Genomic DNA, 23,056 nt, shown 5'->3' on the forward strand with positions numbered 1-23,056 from the left:
TAAAATTATGTAATTCCGAAAACCTATTGTACATTACACTTACTAAAAAGTACTTTTGTAGTATTACAAAAGCAAAGTGAATCAAAATTATTTTTAAAAGTTCAAACAAATAAGTTATTTCAAGTAATGTATCAGATTTTCACATTTCTTTTATATCTTCCAAATGGCCTGAAATAACAACTGCTATAAACGGTTTTATGATCTCCATCTCTAAACTGGAAACCATATACGTAATTCAATGTGATACTTATCTGATTTTTTTTTCTTTTTTGTGAAATCTTTCATTTTTTAAGTATTTTGAAAAAAAAGTTAAAATTTTCAATTCCTTGCACCTTCGGTTTTACTTGTTTCAAATACGTCATATGATGACCACAGTATTCGACATTAAGGTACTTTGGATGTCCAGTACCTCGTTTGTCTTACTTGCATTATTGCTATTGTGGAACTCTCCAAACTTAGATTGTTTCTCGAGGTTTGTTTACTATGGCGTCCTAAGTTTGCAAACACTGTATGACAAATGTTTTATTGTATATTTTAATTTTACACGTTGATTTGGAATGTGTAATAATCTGATATAGTGACATTTTAAAAAGTACAATTTTATGTTGAGTTGACATTATTAATCTTATGATATCACAGAGCACACAAACAATATCTCCTTGCTGATAACTGCATTTTTTTATTATTATTTTATTATCCATTAAGTTACAGGGGCATATCAGGATAAATGGTTCACCATGTATGTATACATACCGTTTCTCTCCTTGAATATAACTTCTACGAGTTCCTTGAGTAGAACTTGTACTACGTGAAAAATTCTTACAGGCGTGCACGCCATGATTGTTTTCATTTTCCTTCGACAACTGACAATTAATGAAAGTGCAATGAAATTTAATCGAACGGACAGAATATGCTCTTTTTGGAATATATATATACCAAGTACACTTTATGAAGCGAAAACATTATAATTATTATAGATATTTGTACGTTATTGCAGTCAAAAGGAATCAGGGAATAAATTTGAAAAGCTATGAATTTACACTTTAAAATCACGAGATTTTGTCGTCCGTTTAACAGAACAAAGAAAATTTTCATCGATAGTGTGCTATAATAGAACTACATCGGTTAAAAAAGTACAAAACAAATGAATGCCTTGTTTTCCCGTACGACGTCTTACAGCGCATTATGAGTTCAATGTAGGCAATAGCTGGAAACTTACAGTTGAAACCGTTATCCCTAAAAGAAAACTCAAGACTAGTCAGCGCTAAGAGGACTAAACTGGTAGATGAGAAGGTAATCTAATTCAAATGATACGAATATTACCGCTTCGATTTTCGTAAAATATCAGAAGAGCAATTCATTTTCATAACAAATATACAAATCTTAAGTACAAATCCTCTCCCCCTTCCCTCCTTTACTCTTGTAGTCAGTATCACTGGTACTGTCCTACAAAGCCAAGCTTACGTTAAAACCGTACAACTTCAGAGAGCTACTGTAAGATCTGCAAACACTGAAATTTACGTCATTACGTCAAAATATATCAAGTCATTACGTCATTACGAAATTTACGTCAAGATATATAAAAATTATATTTTAAAGATTATTAGAACTCTTATACTGTGAATATTTTAACATAAGAATACTTTTCAGGGAGAAAAAAGTCACTAATTCCAAGTATACCTAGTTAATAACAAATTAGTAAATTGCTCGGAAATAAGTTTCTCAGTGTAAGTACATCACTCTTATTCAACAGTAACTAGTCGAGTATATTACTACTCTACTAATAGAGTACATTACATGAAGCATTTAAAAAAATCAATATTCAATACGAAATGTGACAATTCAATTCTTGGAATTACGTAAAAATAAACAAACAAAATTCCTTTCTACAAATTAGCGGCTGCTGTCACCTTCAAACTACAGTAAAACCTATATAAGTTGGTCGCCACTAGTTCCACTGAAAAATGGCCAACTTACAAAATAAACGTATCTTAAAGCAAAAACTAATACAGATAGTGATGAAAGCACTTCTAATGGAATAACTATTCAGATTGTACTTCATAAATAACATACAGTAAAAAATATTTCTGCATATGAAAGCATCTTAAACAATAAATATCTGTCTTAATTTGTCATTCACACATTGTTTTAAATGTTACAGTTTCAACATATTAACAACCTACAAAAACTCAGCCACGTTCTTTGTTTTCTTTCTCCCAACTACGACGATAGACGCAAATAAGATCGTTTCTTCAAGTAAGTGCTCAAAACATTGGTAAAGTCTCTGAACCCTTTACTCACTGAAACGTGGAAAATTACCTTGTTGAGTATCAGGGTTGGCTGAGTTAAACCAAGGTGGTTTAAACCAGCTCGTTTTTAACGAAAAATGTTCGTAAAAGTGTAAGTGTTCGTCACACATTTGTGGGTTATCACACGTTTCACTTCCGTATATTATTCGTATTATATTTAGACCTAAATTCCCCATTCATTACTCAGAAAGTTTATACTACAAAAGCAACTTTTTTATATATACATATAAGTTTATGAATGTTTCTTTTGTGATTTTTTTGGTAGTTTATTATTGTTATGCAATTGCAATCAAAGAAAAATTCCCAATATTGTTTCGTTTTAATAATGTTCACTATTGATAAAATACATCGCAGTGCCGTACTTTTTTTTGGGGGAAGGGGTCATACGAACCCCACGAGAGGCACTTATTGAAATCAGAAGAATCTTTAGTACCTATTTATGTAAAATGGATCAGAGCCAAAATGGACTCAAATAATTCGTATCTTTATTGACTTTACATAGTGATACGCAAATTAAGTCGTCGCATTTCTTTAAATTGGACTAATAAAAGTCGTAGTAAGCTAACTTGGACTAAATTAGTTCTTCTGTACTCTGCAGTATTTTGAAATTGTCCAAATGTAATTCTGTATATTGGTTTCACTTGTACAACTGTTTATCTTTTTGTCCTTCTGAAATGACCCTTACAATTATATTAACAAGTGTGTAAAGATCAGTACAACGTTTTATTATTATTATTATTATTATTATTATTATTAGGAATTTTTCGTGAGTGAGTCGGCAGGCGTATCGCATTTGTGGCCAATTAGTCACGGTTTCGAGTTCAAATGGAGGACAATTTCTCTCGGATGTAAGCCGAGAAGCGGTTTGGATTCTGTTTTAAGCTTATGTGACCCCTTCCAGCACAACCCGGTTCTTCCACCAAGGCTAAACAAGCTTATTTCTGTCCATATGTGATATAAATACATAGAACAAATTATTAAAACCGAAAAAACCCTGGTTTAAACAAAAGGGGGATTAAACCCTAAAAAAGCTGTTTTTTTTTTTTTTTTAAATAAAAACCGTGGTTTTTGCCAACCCTGTTGAGTGTTCATTTGCATTCGCTCTGCTATCAGCAAGCAAAGGAGGGCAAAATAAATGTCTGTTGTCTTATTTTCCTTTCTTTTTTAACTTTATAACATGAATCTGAGTCAACTCTTCTAAATTTCCTGCAAGCTACCGGAAGGAAAAGGATTCCAAACCTGACGAAAACTGAAGACATTCAAATCCATCTGATCCGAACTAACAAATGTTTTCCTATATAACATATCAGTGAGAAGACTTAACGTCAATTTGACCATACATTCACGACAATGGACGTAAAATCAATAAACAATACCACTGCCACTTGTATTTTTACTTTCAATAAACAAGTTCTCCCCCTTGGGTTTATTTACTTCCAGAAACATACAATTGTAGATCTTCTGAAAGGGTTTCTAAGAAATAAAGCGACTAATGATTATGCACACGAGTTGGATACATACATTGCAGATAACCAACAGTATAGGTAATATGTACAGTCTTGTTCAAAAATTCTTGGCCATCCACCTTGATTTAAAAGTTCATGTTTTCGCAACAGTATATAGGAAATTCTAATACCTTGGCTCTGTTTAAAGACCTCGATCGATCAAAGAAAATGCACATTTATACGACTTAATTCCAGCTGTGGGTAAAAATATAGGACTTTTTGGGATGGGTGCCCAAACACACTGTACATATACCTTCAAAATCTTCAATACACTTGTCTCATTACACATATTGCGTATGAGACATGTTGAATATCAGATGCAAATATACAAGTATTGTTTTTTTCTTTAATTTACAAAACATATACGGTACTGCAAAAAAATAAAAAATTTCAGTCTTTCGCAAAATTTTAAAAGCGGATTGAAGTATATTTGGAGTTAATATAGGGTGGTCTACTGGGAGACGATAACAGTCAGAATACATGGAGTCACTACTTTTGAATCTTTGTCAAGAATCTAATTTCAAACGGACAGATAGTAGAAGCTAATTACCTCATGTAAGTAATTTACTCCTACAGGTAATAATAGTGTGTTGAGGATCCTTCCGACAGCCATAGTGTGGGTAAATTCCGAAATCAGGAAGAGATCGCGAAGAATGTATAGGACCTACATTCGTAATCTCTACTTTTTTCCAATTCAATTTTTTGGTTTGATTTAATGTTTGGTACAAACTAGAACAATCACTGGCCATAAATTCGTGACGGAGTGTACAAAGTGAAATCAAATAAGGAAGACATTTGTCACGGTTTATATATTAAAAACAATTGTTCTGGTACAAATGGGTGAGTTTCTTGACCAATATCATTCATAGGAATGGTTGCCTGTACGTTTTCCTTTTATACTGAAACTCTGTATGTGACATCTCACGGCAAATAAACATAATGGGCCTTATGAAGAGCTGTTTTGACGTATGATTAGCTTCATACTAAAAGCCTGACTACTGCAGCACGGTTAGTCGAATTCTTTAGTATGGCACTAATCACTAGTCAGAACGACTCTGCATAAGGCCCAATGTATCTCACGTATTGCTAGTATGTGTAATCTCATGCTATCTTCACCTTAATGTACTATTTCCGTGTTACACTAATACGGTTTAGTGCGGCAAACCAATCAAATAGATATGCTTATCTCGTACCTGAGTTGTAATTTCGATTACTGAAATAGTATACTCAATGAAAAAAAAAAACCGCAATTACATTTTAATTCACAATCCGATTAATGGTCTACTAGCGTTAGAGGAAAGTGAAGATGACAATGGAATTAAAATTTGATATATTAATGTTATTAATCAAAAATCCTAATTTAAGCAAAAACAGGTGGGATGAGTTTTCATACACCAATCGATTGAACTGAATTTGTATTCTCAGTTTCAACGTTTAACTGATAACGAAGATGATGGACAAAAAATCAATATAAAATCCTATCATTCATTCTTTCTAAAACATCATAGTATTTGGATTTACACCAACGCTTTTCGGGTCAAGCGATATCCTTCATCAGAATTTTCTGGGGAGGGATAGATGCAAAAAAACTTAATGAACTAAGTTGCAATGCTAATATTTACGAGAATTAAAATAAATAAATAAAAACTTCATTATGATATTAATATATTATTCATTTATCCAAGTCTCATATTAATACCTTACAACTTTCTGATGAAGAATATAGCTTAATCCGAAAACAGATTAGGTGTTCAAGACAAGAAATATATATATATATAACTGCATTCTGATAGCATACAGTTGACGCATAAAACCTAAGTTACATAAAAGAGCAAATATTATTATCTGTAGGGCGTTGTAGAGTTAAATTTCTCAAACCTCACTGTTTGCTTTTCCCCCTAGGTCTCGTTTCAAAAAAAAATTAATATGGCTACCATAGTTCCTATTAAACTGTTCTGTATACTATTTATTAATTCTAAGAAAAACGTAATCGTACTAGTCTACTTAACTTTGGTTTCACGTGCTGAAGTTTCCCTTTTTTCCGTGAAAAACAACATAAGTATGTAGCAGTTCTAGAAGTAATAGAGAAAAGGCCTGGTGGAAAAAGGAAACAGTGAGGTTTCCGAAATATTGCAGCGAAAGGTATTCCAAGACACACCACAGGTAACAACGTTTGCTCTTATATATAAATTTAGAGCGTTAAAAAGCATACGTTAATATAATACATACTAACCTATTACTTACATTCAGTATATTGCATTTAATCTAGATAGTGTGACATATGAAGGGAAGGTAAATCACTATAGAAAATAAACTTAAGATTACTGGAAAGGACTATCGAATGAGTTTCTACGTAACTTATAACAAGATACGCACAAAATGGTTAACTGATATATTCAACTAAAGTACGAATCACCATGAACTACACGTGACATTTGATTTGATTCTAAAGTGACTAAATTTGAAAACAATACCTACCAAAATTATTTCCCAACATATTATGACTGGTTTGTTCTAACATTCTCAAATGCTTGACATCTTGCATCATATTTGAAACTCTATCACTGGTTATTCTTTTATCACGGACATTCTTTTGAACATTTGGTGGAATCGAAATGTGCTTCTTATCTTCATTTTGCACTGACACTTGTCCCCTAACTGGTTTCTCATCCTTTATTTCTGATGGACATTCAGTTTCCATGACCAAATTTTGATCTGTGTTCTCTACTAAAGATAATGAAGTTGTAGTAAGTTTGTCTTGTTCGTTATCGAATGATTCTGTTTCATTAATCGCAAGTTGTTTTTCCACCATACATTTTACATTATCTTCTTTCAATATGGTTTCACGATTCTGTACTGCTGAAACATCTTGCATTGAGAAATCCAAGGTACAAGAAGATTCCCCACTATGATAATCATTTCCACTTTTTCTTGGCGGCTTACAATGTTTATTTTTCTGGACTTTACTTGATTTGACATCACTACAGGTTTCATCGATTTTACATTCTGTATCTTCTGCTGTTACATTTTCAAGTTTATTTTCGGTTTTAATTTCTTCCGAACCATTCTGGTAGGAGCTTTTAACTTTTCTAGTTTTCTTTCTATTGCTTTCTAGCGCCAATTTCCCACCTTTGTTCACAATTTTCATTACTGGACTTCCATCTGGAATACTATGATCGGAAATATTACTTTTCTGAGATTCTTTATTTTCGTCTGTAGGACAGTTTTTTTCGACTTTCATAACCTGAATATCGGAAGCATTTAGAATACTGCCTCCCACTTCTTTCAATTCCTCTGAGTTACCTTGACCGAATGTTTCGCTTCTCATGGACTCCCTATCATCTCCATTTGGAAGAGGTGTTTCACATTTCACATCCGTTTTCATTATCTGATTCTCTTCAGCGTTCGACTGAATAAGCATTTCGTTACTATTTAACTTCTGGCTACTTTCCTGTGTTACAAATTTGCCAGACTCACTTTTAAATTCCTCCTTCTGGTCATTGTCTAAATTATCTTGATTGGGGATTTTACTTATATTTGATAATATTTTATTATCCTGTGTCGGCAATTTCCCACGTTTCTTTTCTGGAAATTGACTTTCTTGCGTATTATCTTGACTAGGTTTACTTCTCTCACGAATTCTATTAATTTCTCTTACGGATTTTTCTAGCTTTTCTTGACTTTCTTCAGGATCATCTTGGTTAGAAGAGTAACTTTTCTTCGGGATTCCGTCAAGTACTCTCGGATACTTATTTGGTTTCTCCTTAATAATTTTTACTTCTGGTTTATTTTGACTGGACGGTTTACCTTTATTCGAGGTTTTATCTTTTTTTCTTGGGGATTTCCTACAATTCTCAAGATCGCTTTCCTGTAGATTATGTCGGCTAGATAGGATGTCATGCTGAGGGATTCTATCAATTTTCCTCTGAGGCTTTGGCTGTTTTTCCTCGACCTCCTGCTCTTCTGGACCATTTTCTTCTGTCGATATTTTCCCAACTTTTTTCTTGGGTTTTGCGACTTGGTTTCTATCTGAATTACCATGATTAGAATTATCATTTTCCTGGGATGATTCCTCTCTTTCATCTATCGATGATCTTTGCGGCTTCACTTCGGCATTTATAGCGTTTATTTCTACTGGATTATCTTGGCTAGAAATCTTACATTTCTTCTTTCTCGTTGTCTGTGATTTTTCACGTTTATTCTTGGCTTCTATTACATTATTTCCTTTCAAAATATTCTTATGAGTTGGGATGTTTCTTCTATTACTTCCTCTGGACGCACATTCATTTTCCGTTCCTGTATTTTTCTTATTGTCGTCTACTTGATTTTGATTAATCGTTTCACTGCTTAAAGGTGTTCTCTTATTTTCCCTTTCTGGGTATCTTCGAATCTTACTCTTCGCTTTCATTGTTTGGAGTTTTAGATGATTATTGCTGGAAAATTTAATGTTACGATTACTACATGTGTCATTACCTTCAAACTCTTTAATTAAACCATATATACTTACCGTTTCTTTAATGCCTTTTATTCTCACGTCATTTATATCAAAAATAATGTTTTTGTACTTTGTAACTACAAAACAATTGCCAAGCCAAGTAAGTATTTTCATTTTCTAACTTTTTTTCTGATTTCGTTCGGATATTCGCACCCTCTTCTAGAACTTCATATTTTCTGATAAATCTCTTGTTTCTTCACTATTCCGTGACGCGATTCTATATTGATTATTAGGTAGACTATACTGGTACTTCTTTAACACTTTTGAAGGTAGTTTCGGACGTCCTGGTTGATTTAAACCTACTCTTATGTTTTAAATGCTATCAAAATCACTACTGTTTTCGTTTACTCTGATTCTATAACCGTTTTTGAAATTTGTTATTCCTAATTTTTGACACTGCGCTTTACGTTGCGCTATCGGTTGTATGTCAAAGATGATAAGGCTGCCATGTGTGAGCTAAGCGGAACAGTTGTACAGAAAAACAAAAAGAATCTAAGACTATCAATAAGAAGCCATATAGAAGACACCTAAAACTAACTTCTGGGTACAAGGTTCAAATTATTGTGTCACAAGTACGAATTTTTTGGTCAAAACTAACTCGATTACTTTCCAAATATGAAAGTTTAGAATTTATTATATTAATATGGAAAGGAATTTTCTACACATGAAGTTAAAAGAAGTAAAAATTGCGCATGCACTGTGGTTCATTTGATTTTGGGAAAGCAATACGAAACAATATAAAGAAGGAATTGTCAATCGTTTACATATTTCAACTATCATACATATTTTGGTAGGGAACTACCCAGTGTCGTAGAATGTAAGTACGCCAGATTACAACACAAGAAATAAGAGAAAAGTTTAATATGAAGTCATCCTAAGAACTGTAGTATTAAGAAGTCGAAATGAAAATATAACCTTTGTCACAGAAGTCTGAATATTTATTCGATTCTTTACCAGTGGTATTCAAACACCGGTAAGAAATGGATGTTATTCAGTCACCAGATATGTGTTCTACAGCCTTGGACAAGAATCCCAAGCAGAGCTTCCTCGTTGCTATATGGTTGGTGTACGCGTTAGAAATTCAGGCTCGATTCCCGGTAGGAGCTCATGTGGTTTGAGTTCACGTTACCTGTAGGTTCGCGTTTCATATAGTCCAGCTGCAGAAACATACACTAAACTAGAACTAATTACTCAACCAAGGAGATAGTTAACATTAAGTTCTGCACTAAGCTAGGGAAAACTTTTGAAACATGGAATTTGCTATAAGAAGCATATGATGATGAGGTATTATCGAGAAGCCGTGTCACTGAATGGGACAAAATATTTCGGGAAAGCAGAGTTTCAGTACATAACAATTCCAAAGTTGACCACCAGTCAGCATCATATACAGCTGTAAATGTGTAACGTGCGAAGCAGTTACTGCAATAATGCCGTCACGTTATTGACTGCATGATATAAGAAGAGCTCAAACTGAATAACGATTCAAACAGAACTTGTTCCTCCCACACTGACAAAGGAACAAGAAATCAAACACGAGGAATAACTGCTACTGAACTGTTGGAAAACGTGTGAATTGTCCCATGTTTATTTTAAAACATTACTGACGGAGGTAAAGATTGTTAGTACCAATATGACTCTTGAAAGGTAGATAGATTGAGTAGGGGTTTTATGGAGACGTCAGCATCGGGGCTGTGTGTCCCCGTCACGAGACCTTTCAAAGAAATGCCATGACGATATTGCAGCAATCCATAGACTGTGACAAATGCTGAGAAGCATCCCGAGTGAACATAAGTCTGCTTACTTCCATGGCTTCCAAAGGCGGAGGCAGTCGTGCAGAGATAGCAAAGGAACTACTAAGACGACCCAGACCATCAGTTGCTGAATAAATTAATTTTAACGAGTTTCGTCCTGGAGCTCACATCATAAAAGTTGTACGTAGAATGAATTTTTGGAAGTAAGACTTCTCTGAAATCTAGCAGAGGCAAGTTAAATTAGAACGATTTTATAACATTAAAGATACAATGTCAGATGTTGTGAACAAAACTGAACTTTCGTACAGTGTTTTACCTAAATTCACAAAACAGTAAAAAATAATTCCAACCAACACAAAAGGAAAATATTAAATATGTGATACTTTCCCTTTTCAATTATGGTTGCTCGTTCTGATTTTGTCATTCTTTGCAGATTCTCAATTATTAATGGCACAGATACAAACTGCACGATAGTAAAACACGCAAATCATAATGGCAACTTCAGCAGAAAACCCGAATAGTGATATGGATTCTTTAGTCAGTAGGTCTCTTCTCAATACAATCTATGTTAACTTCAATAAATCAATAAACTGGATAGAGCGGATATTCCGATTGTCTTGGGTTAAAAATTACGTATATAAAATATTTTGAAAATTTTTAGATTTATATTGTGATTTTTAACATCTGTTAATGTAAGGTTGTTAATTATCAACAAGATTCTATAAAACTTCTGAAGCGATTTTACACTTAAAATAACATGGGAACTATATATTTATTTCCTATATTTTTAGAAAGAAAAAAATCACCCATGACTAATTGCCTGGCGGGATTCAATACGAAAAGCATAGCGAGTCCCCCTGACTGCGAAACAAAAACGCTGATCATTCGTCTAAGCTCCCGTACAACACTAATTTTCCCGTTGGGTAATATGAACGGTAATACGCTGGGCAGGAAGAAGAGTTACAGAAATGTTTAAAATTTACCCAGAAAATATCTGTGTACTGCAAGGGGAAAATTATCCCGGCCCCCTCCCAACTGAACTCTAATACACCCGCCCGGTATATAAAAACATGTATATGGTACGGACCACCACACTGAACTTTTTCGTTCCTATTACATAAATTAAATCATATTATGCAGGTGTTGTATAAATATTTATTAAATATGAATCAAACTGTAATATATATTTTTTAAACTGCCATCAATGAAAATACAATTTTTCGGAGTTTCTCAGAAAGAAATGGATTACGTCACATTATGGAGTTAAGAAAATAGTTATTCACAAAATGAAAAACTCATTATATACATTTTCCAGAAAACTGTCGTAACTAAACAAACGCAGTAAACTACTCTCTGAAATTTTTTGAGAAAAATTAATTACACGATACTTTAGAGTTGCTAATGAGATTTTGTGAAATTTAAACATAATCGTTACAGCTATCTGTGTAAGAACACAAAGGATTTTGTTTTTCATTTTCCAGTAAACTATCTTCAAATTTTGGTACGAAATGACATGAAATTTTTAGTATAACGTCCCACCACTAGGCTCTTTAGGCCAAAGGAGGATGATGTTAGTGGAAGTGAATGACCGTGAAATTAAATTTTTGTGCTCTCCCATTGAAAATCAAACTCGGAACAAATTTTGGTAGGGGAGACCAGAGCTATTCGAGTCAAAATAAGTAAAGCAGCATTCACTACACACTTACTTGCGCAGCAGTGCATAAACTTCCGTTCAGTTTTCAATTTGGTGTTTGTGTAAACGGTTGGTGTTTTCTATTATTCTCAATTTATTCAATAGCTCTCGAAAAAGTGAATATTTCCTTAGGAAGGTGATTTGCAACACTTATTTTCTTGGGCTGGCATAATGTTATGCATAAGACAGATAAGGTGCCAAAACTGTATTAGTGCATATTATTATTTACTGAAGCGTTTGCATATGTCAGTCAATAATTGTATACTTGACGCTATTTCATAGCCTTTCTCCGTCACGCCTGCGAATGCCACTTTCTTACATTCAAAAGAAAATAACGGTGCTATTTGAGTCTATCGAATTTGTGTTTAAACAATGATATAATGAGATGTGTGTGGGAGCTTTTTAACAATTTTAAAACTCTCTTAGTTCGTAACTTTCGTAGTATAGTGATTTTGGCTTTTAACTTACTAACTAGCTCTATGGCTTATGGAACCCGGAGGTTCAGTGCCGCGTTCACAAGAGCTCTTCATTAACTTCTATCCGTAGCCAACCGAATCCACTTTCTACTTTGTTTTCCTATTTCTGCGAGATCCATCTTAATATTGTCCTCCCATCTGCGGTTGTACCTTTGTAATGGTCGTTTCCCAATTGGTTTTCTACTTAAGACTATGAAAGCGTTCCTACTTTCTTCCATTCTGGCTACATGACCTGCCCATCTGAGTGTCCTAGATTTGATGACCCTAACAATGTTCGGTAAACGATATAAATTATGCAGTTCCTCGTTATGAAGTTTCCGCCACTCACCATTCTCGTTCCTCTTGGGTCCGAATATTCGTCTTAGGATCTTGTCAAATACTTACCGTCTATGTTCCTCCCTCAGAGAAAAGCGACCATGTTTCCCAACCATACAGAACAACAGGCATGATTATCGTTTTATATATTTTAAGCTTCAAATTCCTTGACGGCAATCGCGACGACAAACGATTTTGAACTGAATGATAACGCAGATTCTTACTTTTAGTAGAAATTTTTCTTCGTGAATATGGTTTTGGTCTGTTAATATTGATCCTATCCACTTTATTTGATATTTTAAAGCATCCATAAATCATAATACAGTACAGTGAAACCTGTCTATGTTGGCCACTATCGGTTCCATCGAAAAGTGGCCAACTTACAGAAAATTAGTGTAATTTGTGAATTTTTATAATAGGATTTCTAGTATTACTTGATTGTAAAATTATAATAAGCAGTGGCACTAGAAAATATTACTATAGTATGCAAGAGCGCCGATTTCTGTGTAAATTTGGAAGGGGGGGGGGCATTCAGATGCAGAGGGTATATATATGAAGATTTTAAGACAATTTGCACTCAAATTATACCAAATATTGTATACTCATAAATAAAATAGGGGCCACATGAGCTTTGAAAGGCCCGGGTCCCCTCGGTCCCCCAGGATCGGTGCTCTTGATAAGAAAACACAATAACACAAACAACCATGAAATAGAAGTGTATGTATGCAGTTTATTAAAATTAATATTACAGCACACTAAGTTATTCAGATTGAAAACAAGAAAAGCTAAGTTATATATTGAGAAATTCATATGCAATTTATATGACTTCTTTTCAGTTTTTACTGAATGGTGGTTCATTCTAGACATATTTGCTTTATTCTTTTTGGCAGATATGCACATTCTAATATTGTAGTTAACTACCTCTTGTTTTAGAAGTGTTTCCCTCGGAGCAAAAGATGTTTTGAGAAAATCTTGAGGGAATTCATATCTCAAAACCTCCGCTACCTTTTGACATGCAGTCAGGTGCCAATAAATGACAATTGAGCTTTAACCATGAGAATTTTCCGGAATTACTAAAGCTTCCCACTGATGAAAGAAGCCGATATAGCTAATGGTTTTACCAAAACAGACAGGGTAAACAAATACGTACAACCATTTCCTGAATTCCTGCACGTGCTTTCTCTTATTCACATCTTCCTTCACCACCCTTTTATGAGGGTAGTGTTCTTGCCATTGACCTCCAAGAACAAATCGTGCGAATCTATGCTTCTTTGTGCCCAGTCAAAAATACAGAACATCTGCCTATCACATGGGAATTCGAAAGAGTTAAGAAAAATAACAACGGTATTTTGCGTGGCCAAGATACGCAGGTAAATTTATCATTATCATCATAGGGTAAACATTGCTTCAGTGTGGCTAACTTCCAAGATAGACAGGTGGCCAACTTATAGAGTAGAAAGTAACGAATGTCTTATGGGAAAATGCAGGTTCAAGACGAACTAGGCCAAGATAAGCAGGTGGCCAACTTAGAGAAGTGGCCAAGTTGACAGGTTCCACTGTATTACGATCTCGACAAACTTCCATGTATTTAGTTTTCTTTGTATTTACTTCTAAGCCTATGTCTTTCTAATGAGTAAAAATTAGTTTGGATAACATTAGAAATTAGTCTGGAACTCTTTTCTACAATAGTTATTTTCATTTAATTTTCACTCAGTAACTTAGCATGAAACTTACATAATTGAAAACTCGCTGTAGAAAACAATGTAAGTGCCAGAAACAATAGTTACTGAACAATAGACAAAAGTTAGTAAATTGTGCCCAAGCGTTAGAAAATAGAAAATACTATTGCTTAAAATACAACCTAGCATATAACGAAGTATGAACACCTAAGGCATAAACGTATTTCAAAAAAATAAGTGAAGCAATTTCAAGGTGACACTTACATTGTTTCCTACAGCGAGTCTTCAATTATTATTTTACAAAGATATAACAAATGCACAGCAACGACTCAAATAGCCCCGTGCTTTATAGTAAAATTCATTTTCTGCCTTTTCCCTTCAATTTTTTTCCCTGACTACACTGGTCGGCATGAAAATTCTCCCACGAGGGTGAAACGGTGTACCGGGTAGATTTCGAGACGCTGATTACGAATATCTCATCGAGAAAGTTCCAGCACGTAAGTTTTTTGGGGGGCGGGGTGCTGTTTCCATAATTGACAGAAAAATCGTATTTTTCGTATTTAATATGTGTTTTCCGTGTTTGGAGTGCATAATTCTGAATTTTTATCTTAATCCAAGAACTGTTACTAGGCTATATCCTAGAAATATTCTTTTCTCTAGCTCACGACCCCCCGGCAACGTGTCCCCTCCCCTTGGGTTGCAAAGATTTATTGTCGTTCCATACTACATACACTAAAACCTAGGCGTTATTGACGGAGAAAGGTTTCGTAATCAACTTGAGATCATTCATCGGCTCCCTTTTGTCTAGAAGACAGACAGATTGTTGAAAAAAGGCGCCAAGACATACACCACGTTGTCGCGTGAAACAAATATTTTAGTTTCGAGTTGATCTTCGTGTTAGAAGGATGTGAATAGGTGAAAAATATTTCTGCGTGAAATATTGACGTTTGTGTTAAACGAACATGCCGAGAACTTGCAACAATTCGACAGATTCATTCTGCTACATATGTGGGGAGGTGATTTTCAAGGGACAAAGTAGACCATTGTCACCGTTCCTGAAGACAGCCTACCATCTGTACTTCAGGTGTAAAATCGGTGACCAGGATCGCGTTTGGGCTCCGAAACAAAGTTGTAACTCGTGTGCGCGTACTCTCACAGGATGGTTGAAAGGTACACATAAATCGATGCCGTTCGTCGTACCTATGGTTTGCCGCGAGCCCCGTGATCATGTTTCAGACTGTTACTTCTGCCTGACTAATATAAAAGGTTTCTCAAAAAACATGAAGCATAAAATACAGTATCCTAACTTGGATTCCGCGAGGAGACCTGTGAAACATGATGTTTGTCTGCCTGTACCCGTACCACCAGACTCTCATACATCCTGTGCAGTGTTTCATCCGATGAAGAACCTGCTGCTCGTGAGGATGTTGCACAATCTTCGAGTACACAGTCAGATCCCAATTACGTTCCAGTGCCTGACACTAATGAACCACATGTGATAAGTCAGGAAGAGCTGAATGATCTGATCAGAGACTTAAACCTTCCCAAGTCTAAGGCCCTGTTGCTTGCATCACGACTTCAACAATGGAATCTACTAAACCAAGATGTGAATATATCGATGTATAGGAAAAGAGAGGTAAGCCTAGTTCCTAATTTTACAAAGGATGGTGATTTGGTGTATTGCAGTGACATTCCATCGCCTATGGGACAACTCAACTTGAACTACAACACTGGGGATTGGAGGCTATTCGTAGATTCCTCTAGAATAAGTCTCAAGGCAGTGTTACTACACAATGGCAATGAAAAGCCAGCCATCCCTATTGCTCATGCTGTACGTATGAAAGAAACATAAGAGAACATGCGAAACCTATTGCAGAAAATAAAGTACGAACAGTTCCAGTGGTCTGTATGCGCTGACCTTAAGGTTACTGCCATCCTCACCGGTTTACAAGGAGGTTACACAAAGCACTGCTGCTTCTTGTGTCATTGGGATAGTCGAGCCAAAGATCAGTACACCATCACAAAACGGCCGCCAAGGAAGCAACTGGTCCCAGGGGAGATGAACGTGGCTAATGAACGTCTTGGGGATCCGGAAAAAATATTCTTACCACCCCTTCATATCAAATTAGGGCTCATGAAGGTCTTCGTCAAGGCCCTGAACCGGGATGGTGAAGCATTTAATCATCTCAGAAAACTATTCCCAAGACTCAGCGAGGCCAAGGTGAAAGAAGGTGTTTTTACGGGACCTAATCAGAGACGTTTTAAAGGACACTACATTTTCTTCTAAGCTTAATGAAGTCGAAGGTGAGGCTTGGGAGGCCTTTCGAGAAGTGTGCAGTAACTTTCTAGGGAATCGTAAGTCCCCTGATTACAAAGACATTGTGCGCAGGTTAATTACTTCATTTCGTAACATGGGATGTAATATGTCCCTAAAATTACACTTCCTGCATTGCCACCTGGACTTCTTCCCTGAAATGTACAGCTTGGGGGAGGTCTCTCACGAACACAGGGAAAGGTTCCACCAGCAAATAGCTACCATGGAGAGGCGCTACAGTGGTAAATGGAGTGTGAATATGTTGACAGATTACTGTTGGAATGTGACACGCGAGACACCCTGTAGTAATTACAAGAGGAGTAGGAAAACCAAGTGACACGTAAGTGTTAAACTAACTTTTTATGCAATTTTATCTGCATAATTTATATTGATATCTAAATTATAACGTGCAAATTATTATGACTGGAGAATAGCATCTTTGGGCGGATATTGAAACACCCCACCTCCTCCCTGAAAACTGGTACGTCCTGGAAAAAAAAAAACAGGTTACGGGTTCGAACTCTGGAGCTCGGAACCTATAGGAATCACCTATTTTCGTTCGTGGGAGCGAAAAAAAAATCATTTTGCCGACTAGTGCTATCGGTTTTATTAGTAAGACTTTCGTTCTTTCTTATGTTGTGGTGTGATATCTTACTAATATTTTGACGTTAGAAGTTAAACAGTATACTGCATTAGTTTTCAGGGAAAAAAGTTTTCTCTCTTACTATACTCAAATACCACTGATCTCCCCTACGAGTAAATTTGGAACATTCTCCCGGAGAATATTACTCCAGTTTTACAATTTGGTCTCAACACACTGAACTGTATGGCATGTATATATGGAAATGAAGAGACGGAGGAAATCTCTCTCTCTCTCTCTCTCTCTCACACGCACACACACACACATACACACACAAAAAAAAAGAAAGAAAAGAAAACAAAAGTTTCTCCCTCCTCGTTGGTCTACTTGGCTAGCGCGTGTATAAGTGTTCGAAAACCCGACTAACCGGTTTGGGCTGGGTTCAAGGTTTAAATCGAATGTGTCGGTTTATTTCAAAAAAGACCCGCAATTTTGTTCGGTTCGGTTCGAAAAACAAGACACTAGATTGACACTTTTCCGAATATTCTTACATGTTTTGGAAAAGTTCCCAAATGTATGAAATTTCTTTTTAGGTTAAGGAATTGTGGATCTGCTGTTTCAGTTTTGGGAGAACACGTTCATGATCAATGGGAAACAGAAGAGTTTTCAGTTCGGTTAACGGTTTGAAATCGGTTCATATTACAAACCGAAACTAAGGTTTACGACTCCTTAAACCGTCCAGCTCTAAGCGCATGTGCCTTTGATGCATGTGGCCCCAGTGGGAGAGCACAAAAAAATTTAATTTCACAATAATTCATTTTCATTATTTATCCGTCTGCCGTTTCCTTTAGTCTACGGACAAAACATTGGGACGTAAAACATCTGTTTTACAAACATTTTTTTGATATACTTTAGTATCATGAAAAATATACCTTCGTAAAAATCTCGTTTATTGTTATCACTATTGTAATTTCCCACCGATCACAAGACATTTCACTACTATTGTTGTTGCTTTGAGTTTAATGTCCCCTTTCAGCACGCACCGACTCCTCCGAGACGGCCTATACGAGACGTAGAACTAACTACAGTTTAAGGTGGCATCCGAACAACCATAATGTTCTCGAATTTTAAGGCTCTCCCACTGGGAATCGAACCAAAGACGTGTGCGCTAACCACTAAACTAGCAGGAAGTACCCACTATCACTGTCGTTCGAAAATAAAGTACTGTTATATTGCAGACTGTTGAAATGCTTATTTAAAAGCCGTGTGAGACAAAACAGCAACTTCCATTTTCATCCTCCAGAAAATTACCCTTATTTGTCGGGGTAGGAAGAAAATTCAAACCTCCCCTGGAATTGAAAGTTTACCTATTGATAACTGATATATTGTACGGTATGGCCTTTCGCGTACGTACATCGGGAAACAATGGCGGATTTAGTCATCTTGTAGCCCTTAGCAATTTATGGCCGGAGGCCCTTCACCCTCTATTACATCCACCCCTTGATAAGCCGTCCGTTAATGAAATCGTCCCAGCATATTTCTGACAGTATTGCTTTAACCTCATACTCGTCTACACCACACTTACTTTGCAGTATGTAAAGGTATCTTTGGGGTCAGCAGTTTAGTAATGATGTCACTGCATTCTGACTAGTGTTGAATGTGTGTTTTGACATAAAGCTTAGTTGAGTTGAGTTGATTTTTAGTTTAACGTCTTTCAGCAGCGAGGCTATATGAGACCTACTGATTAACGTGGAATCTGAACCATATCAGCTCCCGCCGGTAATTAAACCCGAGTCTCCCACTCCAAAGGTGCGTACGTTAACCGCTTAACCACGAAGGAGCTTGACATAAAGCTTAGATTTGTTAACTTTGAGCAATAATGAAATGTACTAAACAAACATAACAATAATTTACATAAAAGGATGTTCCAAATGTTGAACGTTTCTTTTGTGGCGCATCTAAGGTCTGCCGGCAGCCGTAGTCAGTTGCCTTGCTTGCCTGTCGAAAATCCCTCGATGGAAACTCAGAGACTGGATAAATATTTTCTAAAATCCGGTTTGTATGACTAATAAGATATGTAAATCAGTTTACATTTTCAATTAATTTATTTTGACGATCAAAAAGTAATAAAACTTGATGTCTGAAAATTGAACACGGGTTGCACATAATTCTCACTAGGAAGTCTGCGGGAAAGAAACCTTAGGGTAGGGTAGGGTAGAAAAATTAACATCGGTTCCTAGGTGTCACTTAAAACAATTGGTATCGTTTGAGTTGAGTTTAGAAGTTTAGACACAAAAGAAATTAGGAATGGCCAATTCCGGATTTCGGAAAAAATTCGTAATTTAGAAAATTTCGATTTCGGAAAATTTTGGTTATCCCTAAAAGAAACATAATTCCAGCCCTATTTTCCTCGCTGCTGACCTCCCCACTAAACTCTCACTAATCAATCAATTACAATAAGTATTAACCCTTGTCTTATTAATACAATACAGAAAGCAAATGAAATAACAAAGGCAGGGAATGAACCTCTAGGTGTCATAGACCACACACTTAGCTATATAAAATAAACTATGAATTTACTATTATTACTGGTATGGGGTAGTTGTTAAATATTATATGTAATCATTTTGAAAGTGAAAACTCAAGTTATGTCCTTTAGCCTCAAGGAGACGAATTATTAATGAAAGTGAATGATTAGGAAATAATTGGTGGAACGAAAACACGGGAGGAAACGGCAAACTTCGAGGAAACCTACGGACATGTGTTGCCATGTCGGTAGTACATTTTTTACTTAAGGGCATGAATTACGTATAAGACAGAGAGAGACTTATACACACAAAGTAAAATGCTACTGAGTAAGAGCTGCAGAGGCGAATCTAGCCCGGGGCCGGAGGGCCTAGGCCCCCCAGTTGAGTGACAAAAATAATTCACGATACACCTATCGTAAGTCTGGGTTCTGGTTGCCCCTAGTTTTTACTTTCTAGGTCCGCCACCGAAGAGCTGAGAGGATTACAAGCACTATTCGCTCTCACATATCTCAATGGTTAGAATGAGTGTTCTGATTCGCAGTGTTTCTTCCAGACATGTTTTTTTTTTTTTGGGGGGGACACTTCCCCCGGAGCTCTGAGAGTGCCCCCGGATGAGTCCAAAATAATGTCTATAATAATAAATAAAATAGTACCGGAAGTGCCCCCCCGGAACATTTTTTCTGAAAGAACGACTGGATGCACATGCTCCCGGTGTGGCACATTTTTGGTATTGACCGAACGTTAAGAGGCAATGAAATGCTATTTGAACTCAGAATTTGCAATCGCGACTAAGAGTGTGTTTTAAAGAGTTCATTTATATGTTACATTGAGCCGATTTCTGTATAAATTTTAGGGGCTCGTTCAAGTATGTGCATTTAGCTGTCGGATATCTTCAAACAAGATATCAATGATGAATTTCAATAAACACGGAGACCCAAGTAACTTCTACCCCTCCTTTCCTTCCAAAATCGGCGCCCGTGATATTACAACGAGCAAGAAAGATTTTCTCGTAAGAGGAATACACACGAATCCTGCCCTAATAATCAGTGTGCAATGAAGTATTGCATCTTGCATTCCAAACGTAAGCCTGTCATTTAGGCTCAAGTCTGAAACCGCCGAACAAGATTTCCTTCACTGTTTCCATCTTCGAATAAAATGACGAATGATAGACGGTTTTACAGTCCTCCATCCACATTTCAGACGACCTGATAAGTTGAATCCGAACTACTTTATGCCTCCCTCAGCTAAGCACAAAAAAGGGACCACATTCCATCAGCCATTACAATTCATTTGTAAATGGTCCTAACGATTCAATAAATTACGCTTAAATATGATTAAAATGTCTGTGAAACTCCATTTGTTCTGCAGCGAGAAATTTGCTTCGTATTTATGACTGATCAATTTCTAAGCATATTATGAGAATACGAATAACCATAGAACTAAGTTAAAAAAAAAAAAAAAAATACTAAACTTCTTTTAATCGCAATTGCTAACAATATTGATTTTGATTCTTCAATATCATATTTACATCACATTTCAAGCGCCACAACAATGTATCCACAAAATGTTAACTACGTAATTTGTCTCAGAATATACATATTAATATTACGCTAATTTCTTTGTACGAAAAATCTCGTCCTAAAATGAAACATGAATAATTGTTGTACAAATTACAGATAAAGATATACAAATACAAATTTCAGAAATTCAACTATTACTACATAATCTAATAAATTTCAACAGTTATATTATTGCTTCTAATCTACAAGTCCTCGTTCCATAGCATTATTGACGATTTACTGATTTATAAAGAACAAAAAATGTGTATTATTTCAAAATCACGCTGAAATTATATCAAATAGCACACAGAAATTAAGAGACATATGAGCATTTATTGTAAACGAAATAAGTTTCCTATTATTAAATTAATCTACATTTAGCAGTACACTTAATTGTAAGCATTCTTTTTGATTCATTTATTAAATCAGAACACAAAAAGGAATTATGAAGTAATCCTTATAATTATTTCCTCCTTTGCTTCGCACAAACCGTGTAAGCGCCAATTTCTACAAATGTCTTCCTCTGCTATGAAGTGCAACTAGCGCCCTCTGTATACGAGTTCGCAACGTTGCCAGTCAATTATTTTTACTATTAAAACTCACAATCTCCTCCCCATGCAATGAATTACTTAAAAAAAACTCCTGTGCATTGTAACTTTGGCAGAATAAATATCAAGATATAAACTCAAACGAAATGAATACGATTGTTTCTTTTGTCTAATTAATTACAAGATGAACTATATAAGATGAACATCAGTGGCGCCGGAGCCGGGGATTAGTTACTCGATTTTGGATTATATTGTTTCTTCCACGTTTTAATAGTATGCTATTCGTTTCTAACGTAACACTTGGCATGGTCCTTTTGTCCAACAGACTACATTGATGGGTAAGAGCAAGCAATCGTGTTTATTATCACATTGACTATCATTTAATTGCCTGATTCACTTATTTAATTTAGCCGAGTCTAAATGGGGAATACTGTATATAACTATTACTATGATAGTTTCATTTATCTGTGCATGCCGCAAAGCTGGAAACTGATGTCCTTGTTTACATGTCAGTTACAAGCAGAGTTGTCAGGGAAACTGGTTTTACTTTAATTTCTTTCATCTGCAGTTTCTCATGAAAACCAATAGGAAATGAAGAACCGATATCCGATGGCTGCTAACTTAATTTTCTCATATGAAATTAGAACTTCAATGATATTAAAAAGTATTAACTTAACACGTATACAGCAGTGGCGAAATCAGAAACATCATGAGGTTAATAAACTGCTATGTCGAAGAAGCGCTGAAAGCCTTATGTATATAAGCCGACACACTGACTTGCTGAAATATCGCCACATGGACAATTTGCATGTACTCTTAAGAGCTTTCCCCCCCCCATCACGGTGAAATTAAAATACCGCTAATTTTACAGTAATTATGTGATATCTTCAAATAAACAGAAGATAATCAAAAAGTGGAACAAGAGCTCGCTAGACAATATTATTTTACATGAGATACCGTTACCACGATTCACTTCTCTGCTTTCCATTTCCAGCCATTTAGATAATCGCCATTTATTTTCGCATTTCTAAATGGTTGAAAACGGAAAACTACTAGGCGACTCGTGATAACGGTATCTCATGCAAAATAATATTGTCTTGAGCACTCTTGTTCCACATTTCAATTATCTTTTATCTACTGGAAGAATCATATAATTACTGTAAAATTAGCGGTATTTTAATTTCCATTGATTAGCCCTCTGAGCCATATTACTTTTTTTTTTCTGTTTTCATTAGTCATACGTGTTTGTAGTACCCGTGAATTAATAACAAATAGAAATAAGTACTAAACTTACTGCCGTTACA

General features: G+C 35.6%; 2 protein-coding genes across 2 annotated transcripts in view; both read right to left on the reverse strand.

The window, feature by feature from the left end:
* Positions 1-23,056, reverse strand: part of Jasper (JIL-1 anchoring and stabilizing protein) — a 157,945-nt gene that overhangs the window by 57,384 nt on the left and 77,505 nt on the right. The gene's annotated exons all lie outside the window — the stretch shown is intronic.
* LOC145667981 (uncharacterized) lies at positions 6,270-21,728 on the reverse strand. The gene is made up of 2 exons (XM_081735408.1): positions 21,695-21,728; positions 6,270-8,247 (listed from the first exon to the last, which is right to left on the reverse strand). Exon 2 carries the CDS (start codon positions 8,220-8,222, stop codon positions 6,270-6,272), a length of 1,953 nt encoding a protein of 650 aa, XP_081591534.1. The 5' UTR covers positions 8,223-8,247; positions 21,695-21,728.

Source organism: Thermobia domestica, chromosome 13 (assembly GCF_964235325.1).
Source record: "Thermobia domestica chromosome 13, izTheDome1.hap1.1, whole genome shotgun sequence".
NCBI lineage: Eukaryota > Metazoa > Arthropoda > Insecta > Zygentoma > Lepismatidae > Thermobia > Thermobia domestica.

What these genes read in the sequence shown, in the direction of transcription:
- LOC145667981 (XM_081735408.1), bottom strand. Translation starts at nt 8,222, where the DNA reads ATGAAAGCGAAGAGTAAGATTCGAAGATACCCAGAAAGGGAAAATAAG.